This window comes from Trifolium pratense, linkage group LG2, assembly GCF_020283565.1.
Source record: "Trifolium pratense cultivar HEN17-A07 linkage group LG2, ARS_RC_1.1, whole genome shotgun sequence".
In the NCBI taxonomy this organism is placed as follows: Eukaryota; Viridiplantae; Streptophyta; class Magnoliopsida; order Fabales; family Fabaceae; genus Trifolium; species Trifolium pratense.
Genome location: NC_060060.1, coordinates 55,495,445 through 55,508,193, shown reverse-complemented (window position 1 = coordinate 55,508,193; position 12,749 = coordinate 55,495,445). Strand labels below are relative to the sequence as shown.

The 12,749-nt window shown below is 32.8% G+C and overlaps 2 protein-coding genes and 1 pseudogene across 2 annotated transcripts; 2 read left to right on the top strand and 1 right to left on the bottom strand.

The window, feature by feature from the left end:
* Positions 1-166: 166 nt before the first annotated feature.
* LOC123903982 lies at positions 167-1,824 on the bottom strand (annotated as a pseudogene).
* A 1,911-nt stretch (positions 1,825-3,735) lies between these two features.
* Positions 3,736-6,232, top strand: LOC123903979 (photosystem II 22 kDa protein, chloroplastic-like). The gene is made up of 4 exons (XM_045953671.1): positions 3,736-4,161; positions 4,262-4,375; positions 5,228-5,465; positions 5,886-6,232. Exons 1-4 carry the CDS (start codon positions 3,949-3,951, stop codon positions 6,128-6,130), a joined length of 810 nt encoding a protein of 269 aa, XP_045809627.1. The 5' UTR covers positions 3,736-3,948; the 3' UTR covers positions 6,131-6,232.
* Positions 6,233-10,645: 4,413 nt separating this feature from the next.
* On the top strand, positions 10,646-12,320 carry LOC123903978 (uncharacterized protein At4g08330, chloroplastic-like). The gene is made up of 2 exons (XM_045953670.1): positions 10,646-10,814; positions 11,610-12,320. The coding sequence occupies exons 1-2, from the start codon at positions 10,726-10,728 to the stop codon at positions 12,022-12,024; spliced, it is 504 nt and encodes a 167-aa protein (XP_045809626.1). The 5' UTR covers positions 10,646-10,725; the 3' UTR covers positions 12,025-12,320.
* The last annotated feature ends 429 nt before the right edge of the window (positions 12,321-12,749 follow it).

Sequence of the window (12,749 nt, the reverse complement as noted above, 5' to 3'; positions counted from 1 at the left end):
GTACTAGAACATCGACCCGTGCAGTGCACGGGTCTGATTAGCTGTAAGATATTTAATGATTAAATAAGATATGATAATTCCAATAATGTAAAGTATATGAAAAAGGTTGAATAACAATAAACGATAGTTCAACAATAATTTTGGATAAATATTCATATAAAGAAGATTATGTTATATTACGGAAGACTTTCTTATAGACCACATTCGAAGTCTTAGTCGTATCTTCACCGTCGTCATCGATGATCAATATTTTTTATCCTTTTCTAGAAGTAACTCTTGAAATTGCAACATACAACTAACCATGTGAAAACACTGACGACGGAAGATATATATCCCAACATGCTTTAAAGATTGTCCCTGACTCTTATTAATAGTCATCGCAAAAGAAATCATTATAGGAAATTGTCTCCGTTGAAATTTAAAAAGAATTCTCACGTCAGATGGTGTCAGAGAAAATCTAGGTATGAAAACCTGATCACCAATATTACTTCCTGAAATAATTTTTCCTTCAAGAGCACGTTTTCCCAATCTCGTAATAATAAGTCTTGTTCCATTGCATAATCCTAATTTTTTATTCAAATTCCTTAATAGCATAACTGGAACTCCAACTTTAAGTCTCAACTTGTGATTTGGAAGTCCCGACATAGAAATCATGTTCAAAAATTCGGGAGTATGAACATCATCCACTGTTTGACCGTCTACATTTTGTGTGAGTAGAGTATCATAACTCAAATATATTTTTTCTTCACCAGGAATTAAATCCAACATATAATCATTTATTGTGTCGAATATTGAATTTTTAGGAGCTATTATAGCTCTATTTTTGAAATACGTTATATCGTTCATGTTTTGTAAAAGTTGAAGATATGTGTTTTCAACGATAGAAGCAAGAGGATCATCTGAATTTGGAATCAATAAATCTAATGGAATGTCAAGTTCTAAATCATCGTCGTTGTCATCTCCAATTTCTCCATCGCCAACACCCAAAACTCATTCAGAAAACAATCTTCTTTGTTCAACGTCTGCACTCGAAGCACCACCGAGAAGCCTCATGTTTTTACTCAATGTTAAAACTTCACAAAAATTCCAAAGAACCGAAGAATTAATAGTAGCATGAACAACTTATGGCCTTGTACCTTTGGGTATTACTGGTAGAATTTTTCTAAAATCTCCGACAAAAACAACAACTTTTCCACCGAAGGGAATGTGTTTATTTTTTTTATCAACGGACTTGAGAATATCTTTTAAAGTTCGATCAACAGCTTCGAAACAGTGTTTGTGCATCATTGGTACTTCATCCCATATAATGAGCTTTGCTTTTTGTATTAATAGCGCCAAAGGGATTTTAGGAACTATGATACATGTTAAAAACTCGTCAACATTTAGAGGAATGCAAAACCTTGAATGTGCTGTTCTACCGCCAGGTATAAGCAATGCAGCGATCCCACTTGAGGCAACTGTTAAAACTATCTCACCTTTTGAGCGTAATGTGGCTGACATGGCCCTCCAGATAAATGTCTTCCCTGTACCGCCATAACCATAAAGAAAAAATACACCAGGTTTGTTTTTGTTAACTCTTGTCACGATTGTGTCATATACTTTACGTTGCTCTGAAGTCATAGTTGACATCAATCTAACATGTTCCTCAGCTAATGATTGTTTGTTATAATTCAATTCGTCGTGTATTAAACTATTTTGTATATCAGGAACTAATGATGTGTCTGCTCTAGGCATTGGAGGATAATCTTTTAAACTCTTCCCACAACTACGTAACATCATCTCAATATCTGCTAGTACATATTGTATCAATTGATCATCGGTTAATATTAAATCTGCAATGTTAAAATCAAAATAATGAATGTGATTAGTGACATGACAATGGTTGTGCTTGGTTGTATTGCAAAAAAAATTTGATTTAGCAGAATTGAGTTTGATAGATTTGATTTTGGTTAAAAGTGAGTTAAACAGAATTGATTTATGTTTGGATACATTAACATAAAAATAAAGGGTATTTATAAAAAATATCAATTCTTTTTCCATTTTTTTTTTTGACAAAATTCTTTTTCCAATTTTAAAAAACTACAATTTAATAAATTGAATAATAAATAATTTAAAAAGTGATATAAGCATTACATGAGACATTGAAATGTGAAAGATGTTTTTTTTTTAATAGATTTCAATATTGTTGAAGGTGTCATAGTATGAGAATATATATATAACTTTCTAAATCACACATGATAATAACTTTTCAAATCTCACATGATAATTATTCTCTAAATTTATGATCCGGTAGAAAAAAATCATTGATCACGAAAGACATAAAAATATTTCGTGATGAATAATATAGTCAACAATAATTTTGATATGATATACGTTTAAAATTGATGGTGTTTATCAATTATTGCACATAATTTTAATTATAATTGATATATTTGTCATAGTGGTTGTAAATATTGTCTTGCACTGAAGGGTTGCGTGTTCGAATCCTAGTCAAGACAAAATTATATTACTTTTTAATAAAAATTGCATGATAAAATGGAGGGAAAACATGGAAAACAAATTAGGGTTTAGGGTTTGCTTGTGTATACAAGCTTATAATATAAAAGATTGGTACATGTACTTAAAATCTTAAATACCTATGCCATGCCACCTATAACCGCATAAAAATACATGTATATCTTAGACAAAAGAAGTATGTTTAAGAATATATGCAGATGTTTTTGTTTTAAGATTAATTTCTACGTCAACTATAAATAAGAAGAATGTTTGATTTATAATAGAGGTAATCCATTAACCTAATGTCTTAAGATATTGTGATCCTTGAAACATTTAGCTTGATGTTTCTTCCGAGCTTCCCCAAACTCTCAACTAATGGTATCATAGTCATGGTTGAGAACACACACTAGAGGGGAGAATGTTATGTTTCAAGTGTGAGTAAGTCTCTCATCGATTATGAATGAGAAAAATGTTAGATTTATAAGAGATTTGACCCATTAACTTAATGTTTTAAAGTTTTAGGTGGAGATGCCACGTCTTCCTCTCTTATGATCCCGAAGCATTTGACCCGACATTTTTCCAGAGTTTCATTGAATTTCCCAACCGTATATGTATATCCTAGACAAAAAAATGAACAGCTACAGATACAAGTATACATTCTTTATATATTGATATTATAGTTAGCTTGTAAGGTGATACTTGTATATACTTATAATTCATGGGTATGAATAGTGAGTGGTCTGATATGATAGAGAAAACTAGATAACATATGATCTGACAAATTTTGAATTAAGCTATCATACCATCTTAAAATTTGGATCGAACATAACTCAAGTCTACAAAATGACTAACAAGATGAACATTGTCTCTCTTTTTTTTTTTTTTTGGTTTTCACCACTAGTATCCGGCGCACTGGACCGTCTAATTTGGTTCGGAGGTCAGTTCTAACATCAAGTGGTTTCAGCCCCCTCCCGATCACAGTTGCGGGAAATTGAACCGTCCTATCAAGTTCAACACCAATCACCATTGTACCAACTAATAATTGATATATGAACATTGTCTCTACTTATAAATAAACTTATGTCGACAATTTTACATTTAATGTGACTCTTATTCATATAAAGACTAAATAATTTATTTCTCTAAAGTAAATGTGTCAAAATAAATATTTCATAAGTAATCTCTTCACTTGAGGCAGAGAAGAAAAAGGACCCCAAATAAAACACAGTGCCTCAAATGAAAACATTATCATAAAAACCACATATAGTACTAAACGAGACGTGGGCACATAGTTGCCTATCATTGAGCATTTCTTTCATACACACCACATCCACACACCTTATTATTAAAGATAATATTTCCATTCTACTATGTTTTAGTAAAATCTTGCAATCACATTTCATACCACAAACACATTTCATAGTTCATACCATAACTCAACATAGTATAGTAATGGCACAAACTATGTTACTCATGTCTAGTGTCTCTAGTACTTATTCCGTGGAATTGAAGAAAGATCCTTTGCTTCAATTACAGTGTCAAAGATTGAGGCCTAGAATCTCTGATGTTTCATTCAACCCACTTTCTTCGAATTCTAAGCGTTTATCATCTCGTACATTCACAACTCTTGCTCTATTCAAATCAAAAACCAAAGCCCCTGCTAAGGTAGTACTAGTATATACTCATTTTCAATATTTATATTTTTAATGTCAAATAAACCATTTTTATAATCTAAAGTTTGTTTGGTTTGATGAGATATATTTAGGTTGTAAAGTCAAAACCAAAGGTTGAAGATGGTATCTTTGGAACTTCTGGAGGATTTGGTTTCACTAAGCAGAATGAACTATTTGTGGGTCGTGTTGCTATGATTGGTTTTGCAGTGAGTAAATCTTAGCTCTCCACATTGCCATGTCAATTTCTCTTATTTTCATTGCAATTGAGACTTGTTTTTCTCTCCTCTCACAGTCAATGTTTAAAATCAGAATGTACAGAACTTTTTGAATCGACTTATTTGAGTTTTTTTTTTTTTTTTTAATAGAAACGACTTATAACATGTACATAAATTGTTTCCAACTTAAATCTATAAAACAACTTACGGTTTTTACTAGTTACTAGATAAATGCTTATATTATAAGTGTTCCGGTACACTTAAAAAGTCTCACATCGTTTGGAAATCGAAATTAAGAGTAGTTTATATAGAACACTCACACACCCTAACCTACCGAGACGCCTTTTACAAGGGACAAAATCGTGAGGCTCACATGTGATGCGGCCCAAAGTGGACAATACCTCAGAACGTGGTGTGACACACTTGAGGGTGAAACGGAATATTGGCGCTAGAAGGCCTCTATCCCCTTAGCCTCGACTGGAAGGCAACTGTTTCAGTACACTATAAAAAGTCCCACGTCACTTGAGAATCGAGGCTAAGGGTAGTTTATATACAACACTCACACACCTTAACCCACCAATGAATCTTTTACAAGGAACAAAACCGTGAAGCTCACATGCGACCCAAAGCGGAAAATATCTCGAAACACACTTTAAGTCAAATGTGGTCATAGAAATATTAAAAAAAAAAAAAAATGATGATTTGCGTATTGATATTTAAAAAACAATACTCAAAATACAGAAGTCATCTTTGATAGAGAAGTCATCTTTGATAGACCAATATTAATTAATTAGAAATTGAGTTAGATATATTATGGCATGAATTGTTTCATTTGCATTGCAGGCATCAATATTGGGTGAAGCATTAACTGGCAAAGGAATTCTAGCACAATTGAATTTGGAAACTGGAATTCCAATTTATGAAGCAGAGCCACTTCTCCTTTTTTTCATTATCTTCACTCTTCTAGGAGCCATTGGAGCTCTTGGTGACCGTGGTAAATTTGTTGATGATGAACCAACTACTGGTGGTGTTATTCCTCCTGGAAAAGGCTTTAGAGCTGCTCTTGGTCTCAGAGAAGGAGGTAATTAACTTTTACTATTAATTCATGCTTCATTTCTAATATTTTCGAGTAAATAAGCATTTTGGAGGGCCTGGACAAGACAATTTCAGTTGTACGGTTTTTGATTTTAAAATGGTTCCTAGAATTGGAGAAACTGGGGGCTAAAGCACTGAACAAAAACTAAAACATTTGTCCTTTATTGAATCACATGATAACTTTCTGCACCGAACATAACCTTCTTGTTCAATACCGAACATTTGTTCTGTGTTGTTTTGTCATTTGTTACATCATGTACTTATATTTTTTAGAACAAATTATATCTGAGTTTTGTGGTTAGGCTATTTCAATACAAGTAGTATCACAAGGCAGGCCTTAGGCTAAATTAAATTGGTTACAATATAATTCATATACTAATTAATTTGTTTTGTGAATAATGATCAGGTCCTTTATTTGGATTCACAAAATCCAATGAATTGTTTGTTGGAAGATTGGCTCAATTGGGTTTTGTTTTCTCATTGATTGGAGAAATTATTACTGGGAAGGGAGCTCTAGCTCAGCTCAACATTGAAACTGGGGTACCAATTACTGAAATTGAACCACTAGTCTTGTTCAATGTTATTTTCTTCTTCGTTGCTGCTTTGAATCCTGGAACTGGAACATTTGTAAAAGATGAAGACGAAGATTAGATTAGACATTAATTAATTAATTAATTAAACACTTTGTTTGTACTTCAACAAAAACTTGTACGTTTTGTTCATCTATCATTAATGCATTGAGTTTCTTCTAAATTGGTTACTTAATTACACATTGCTCCTCATTGTTGTTTACTTTAGGATATCATATGATACTTCGACTACAGATTATGGTATCAAATCGGAACTTATAATACAGATTCCTCCATCAAATGCACACTCTTTAAGCGATTTCTGAGTTTTGAGGCATGTCTTGGGTGGGTGATGTTTGAAACCAAACACACCTAAATTCCGAAGCCCGAGCAAGTGCCTGCGGGCTATGGATCCACCCTTGGCGTTGTGACCACAATCGTCACATAAAAAAGCAGGTCAAGTGGTTATCCGACGATGAGGAACCACAATCGTCACATTGAGAATGTTAAAGAAAAGATTGGACCATTAACCTAGTTGGTTGATAAAATATAAGTGAGTTTAAATATATAATGAATCAAGAGAAAGGATCAAGTCACTTTTGGCTCAAACCACTTTTAAATTAGAATTTTTGAACGAGTCTGGTTCGTAGGTTTATGGGTTTGAAATTGTAAGCTCGCTTTTCGAACATAACTTGTCCGGACACTAGAATTAAACATATAAATTGGTTCAAGGTAAAAAAAAATTGGTTTAAATCACCGAATTGAACGAATCACTTGAAAAAAGAGGTGAGGCTAGAAGAAAGAAAATTCTTTAGTACACTCGAATATATAATAAGGTCGTCTACACGGAACAAGCAAGTCATGCCCACACCAGTACAAGGAATAACAGAAGAAACACAACAGAAAATAGCTAGAAAAATAAGATGAATTCATGGAACACATATTTATCCCTTTTTCAATTCCTGCACCATGAATTGAATTCATGGGAAATATTTTTGTGGCCTTCTTATAGTGTATCTTGTTTCGACGGTGGTTGTGCACTCCACTTCTTGTTCTTTTCCACTTGTTTTAATTAAATCATTTATTGATTAAAAAAAAAAACACAAATATACTACAAAGAATTTCTAATTGTTGTTTCACTCCCTTTGCAGGTATATCTTGCTGCAACTTCTCAATAATATTTCTAAAACTGCAAAATATACTTGATAATAATTTATCACCATTTCGAAAAGTAATTTCCAAATTATGATAAAAAATGTGCATTTTGATAAAAAAATGTGGATTCTAGGAAACGAAAATAAATGTTTTTGGAATATATTTTCTAAAACAAAATGTATTTCGGATTGTATAATCCAAAGTATTATGGCCCAAAATGAAGAGTATTTTGGGATTTTTGGCCTAAACTGCAAAAAATCACACATGAATTGTTTCAAAGTGTATATGTGATTAATTTGAATAGTCAAACTTGAGAGATAGATAAGAGAAATGATCTCATTAAAAAAAAAATGAAGATGAATAATGAAAATAAACCAATTCTATTTGAATATCTCCCTATAAATAAAACTCATAATATATTTTCAGTCATTATGTATTCAACTAATCAAACCCTTAGAGTTGCTGAAACTAGTCAAAAATCACTTTGTTTTTTATCCAAACTATACTCCGGTTTAAATTTATTATATGCTCTCTCTTTTTCCCTTTTTTTCCTTCAGAATTTGAAATAGTAGTCAAAAAAATAAAATATATGAAATCTTGGGTCATGAGGAAGCAGTCAAGGGATCTTTTACATTGGGTTTAAGAACAACACCGCACTTTAATCCAAAATCTTAAGGCGTTTATGAGTTTTTTTCACTTATAAAGCGTTAAACCTTCACTTTTCTAAGCAATGTGAGACTTAACTCACCTCACACTTGCTACAACCTCCACTTTTCTAAAAAATGTGGGACTTAACTCACCTCACACTTGCCACAACAATCTCCCCCTCAAATATGAGTCATTCAATTCATCATGCTCCCCCTCAAGCGGAAGCTTTCGCCATTCATACACTTGCACCGCTGTTGGCCACACGCAAGGGGACACGCCACCTGACCACCTTTATTAGGAAGACTTTCGATACAAGGAGTCGATCAAACCCTTCTTCGAACCATCGGCTCTGATACCGATCATCTACATTGGATTAAAAACAACCATACAAGTGAGTTGGACATCATACTTTAACCCAAAACCTTAATGCGTTAGATTTATGGGTTCTTTCACTTATAAAGTTCAATCTCAATCTCTACTTTTCTAAACAATGTGAGACTTAACTCACCTCACACTTACTACAATCTCCACTTTATTAAACACCCAACACTTAAGTAATTTAAAATTGAGTTAGACAGAGAACTAATAAGAGATCAACGTGTATCAAACGTTTTATTCAAAGTACCTTTCAATTGTGTTATATTTATTTTTGAGAAAGCAATCGATACACTTAGAAAGTAATTTAAAATTGAGTTTGATAGAGAACAAATAATAAATGATTAATGTGTATCAAACATTTTATTCAAAGTACCTTTCAATTGTATTATATTATTTTTTTAAGCAATTGTATTATATTTCATAGAATATTTATTTAAGCCACTAAATTTAGTCTAAAGATAAGAGATTTGGGTAGTACGCAGAAGGTCATATAGGTTCGATCTTCTCTGACTCCATTGTAACAAAAAAAAAATCAGAAAATTGATCGATTGATTTTATTAGGTTTTTTTTTTATATACGATTTTATTAGTTTTCAATTCCAACAAGAATCAGGATTTTTTTTATAAAACAAGAATCACGATTTAAGATCTTAATTAATTTTTTTTAGTAAACCAAAGGTATCATCCGTACGCAACTGCAGAGACTAATCCTCTCGATATAACTGAGATCCATTTAAGGGGTTAACCTCTCCCAACAAATGTTTCTCCATACACACCGGTCGGGGATCGAACTAGATCTTAATCTATATCTATACCGTATATAAAGATGATACATGAGTTTTGGTGTGGACTTTTCATAATCTATACTATATATAAAGATGATACATGAGTTTTGGTGTGAACTTTTCATAATACCAATAATACCCTTGATTTTTTTTAGTAGCAACAACAAACCGATCATAACATAAAACATATATATTTTTTTTTGGATATAAGTTAGACAGAGGTAGGCGCGGAACCTGACCCGTTAATTATAAATACTAACATTAAACAATATTTTATAAATAATAATTACTAGGCTTAAATGCAGTTTTACCCCCCCTATTTTGAAAAATGCGGAATTTTACCCCCCCTATTTTAAAATGCGGAATTTTACCCCCCCTATTTTATAATTTGTTGGATTTTGCCCCCCCACCAAAATTTTGCACAAAATCTGCTTCTGAGCCTCAAGTTCAAAGCTACGCACAGAACTCAATTTGGATCAATAATTCACCAAACTGGTACCGAAACGACCGCAATCGAGTTAGTTTTCCACAGAATCAAACTCCACTAAATTTGGAGTTACAGATAGAGATTAATTACTGTTTTAGTGAAGGTCTGTTCAAATTAATTATCGTATGAAACTACTACTGGTATTCTCGTCATTCCTCTCACCCTGCAGCTCATTTTTTAATACTATTTTCATGTATGGAAATCTAACGAAATTACCGTTGTTGGCATTTCAATTTCGTCGAATTTGGAGTTACGATGTGTTCGGTAGACGATGTTGAATTTGAAGATCACAAGTAGATTTCTGCAGAATTAGTAATTGGACAGACCTTCACTAAAACGGTAATTAATCTCTCTCTGTAACTCCAAATTTAGTGGGGTTTGATTCTGTGGAAAGATAACTCGATTACGGTCATTTCGGTAGCCATTTGGTGAATTATGGATCCAAATTGAGTTGTATGCGAAGCTTTGAAGTTGTGACTCGAAAGCAGATTTTTTGCAGAATTTTGGGGACATACCTTCACTAAAACGGTAATTAATCTCTCTTTGTAACTCCAAATTCAGTGGGGTTTGATTATGTGGAAAGATAACTCGATTACGGTCATTTCGGTAGCCGTTTAGTGAATTATGGATCCAAATTGAGTTGTATGCGAAGCTTTGAAGTTGTGACTCGAAAGCAGATTTTTTGCAGAATTTTGGGGGACATACCTTCACTAAAACGGTAATTAATCTCTCTTTGTAACTCCAAATTCAGTGGGGTTTGATTATGTGGAAAGATAACTCGATTACGGTCATTTCGGTATCCTTTTGGTAAATTATTGATCAAAATTGAGTTGTGTGCGAAGCTTTAAAGTTGTGACTCGAAAGCAGAATTTTAGGGGGGCAAAATCCAACAAATTATAAAACAGGGGGGTAAAAATCCGCGTTTTAAAACAGGGGGTAAAATTCCGATTTAATCAAAACAGGGGGGACAAAACTGCATTTAAGCCTAATTACTAATAACAGTGTTCAACAATATTTTATGATAAGGAGTAATATTTAAGGTGTGATGTGATGTGGAAATGGGGTAGAGTCAAAGTCGTCATCTTATGGTGGGCCACGTTCGTTTCCAAACAACACAACAATAACAACCTTGTCTTGTCAGTTTCCTCTTTTTTCACTTCTTCTTCTTCTTGTTATTCTTTCTCAATTCTCAATCATCATCATCATCATCATCATCATCATCATCATGGACAATTCGATTCTTCAAAATAATCACACTCCAACTCACTCCTCCCGTTCCACTTCTTCCAGGAGTCTAAGAGATGTTCGCTACAGGTTCTCTCTCTCTCTCTCTCTCTCTCTCTCTCTCTCTCTCTCTCTCTCTCTCTCTCTCTCTCTCTCTCTCTCTCTCTTCGTTGCTGATTAACTTCTTAATTATGAATGAATACATGCGAATGCTACTTTCTTAGATGTTAATTTTTTCCAATCCAAATCCGTTTCATGTTTATATGGGGATCGAATCGTGATACTCCCTACCAAGTTCAGCGTTAATCACCACTAAACCAAACCAACTATCGATTAGTTATTTGATTCAATTTTACTAACATCGAAAGGAGCCATAGCCTAATCATACATTCATATTTCTTTTTTGCATTATAGACATATTTTCATATAGTCTCATATTCTGTTTCCAAATGCATTCTAGCTACCAAATTTAAGATTAATCAATTTCAATCAAATTTTATGCGAAAAATAAAATTGCGTTCTCTAGTACTTTTGTGATCGTGGTTGTTCATATCTTCAAACACTTGTTGTTGTGTTCGTGTCTTGTCCTACAACTCAAACACATATCTTAGAAAAGAAAAAAAAGTATTATTTGAAACACCTTAAAAATGTGTCGAAAGAGTGGAGTGGTGATTAACAAGAGATTAAAGATAGTAATTTTGATTACATCATATTTTTTTACTTTTTGGTAGCAAATGGATGAATGAAAGTGAAAGATGATTGGAATATGTTTTTGACACTCATAGTAATTTTGATTACATCACATAATTTACATTCAATTGCTACTTAATTATTCTAATCTTGATTTACTCATTACATAATTTATATGTACTATGATTTTTGCAGCTGTGGTTCTTGCGGATATGACCTTAACCTATCTTCGTCCAACCGAAACACATCATCAATAGATTCAAAATATGGAAAATCAATAAAGCGAGGTATGATATCATTCTTCAATATTGATGATAGCAGGTTTACACAAGTTGATGAAATTGAATGTGCTCCACATTTTTCCAAGCATTTGTGGGGTTTGTTTCGCCGAAAAACAAAGCTTCTTTGTCGCAAATGTTGCAACCATATAGGTTATGCATACAATGGTTACAACTCATCATCACCATCTTTTATTCTAGTATCATCAAATGGAGCACAACCATCACCTTCGACTAAAACACCGACAAGTGTGAAATATAGCATTCGTATTCGTGCCTTGCAGCCTTCCTCTTCCCAAGAATCTGGAAATGGAATCTCTGTCTTGGCTTGAAAATTTTACATACGTGGTAGATATTGCATTGTTTCTTCCTATATAGTACATAATGATAATCACCAGCAATAAGGATGTATGGAGTTCATTATTGATAAGTAAATACACAAAACTCTGTTTTAGCTATGATTTTTGTGTTCATTCTTCCAATCTTCCCCTGTTTGTCTCAAGTGCTTTAATATTTTTCATTTTGAATTCTATGTTGCAAATGTTTGTTAAATGTGTAAATTTAGTGGGAAGAGATTGATTTTATTCCATTTAAAGACGTGTAAAATGACAAGTTTCCTAATGTTAAATCTAGTGTTTTGTTTGGCAAAAAAAATACTACCTCCGTCCTTAATTATAAGACTCTTTTGAGATTTTTCTTTGTCCCTTTTTATAAAACTCCTTTCAAATTTTCAAGGGTATTAAATATTTTTTTACCAACATATGCCCCAAATTATAGTGCATCTTTTTCTACAATCTCTAATAAATACACTAAAAACATTAACTCATTTTCACTCTTAAAGGATAAAATTGTAAAAGCAATACCAATTATCAACAAATTTAATATCACAATCAACTTTCTTAGTCTCCGTGTTTTTCTTAAAAGAGTCTTATATTTAGGGACGAGGGTAGTAGTAGAAAACTGGTAATAAGTTAGCTTATAGTGTGCGAACTTATAGTCAATAAGTTTATTGAATTTGTAGTGTTTGGCAAAAACTAATCTCTTATTGACATGTATT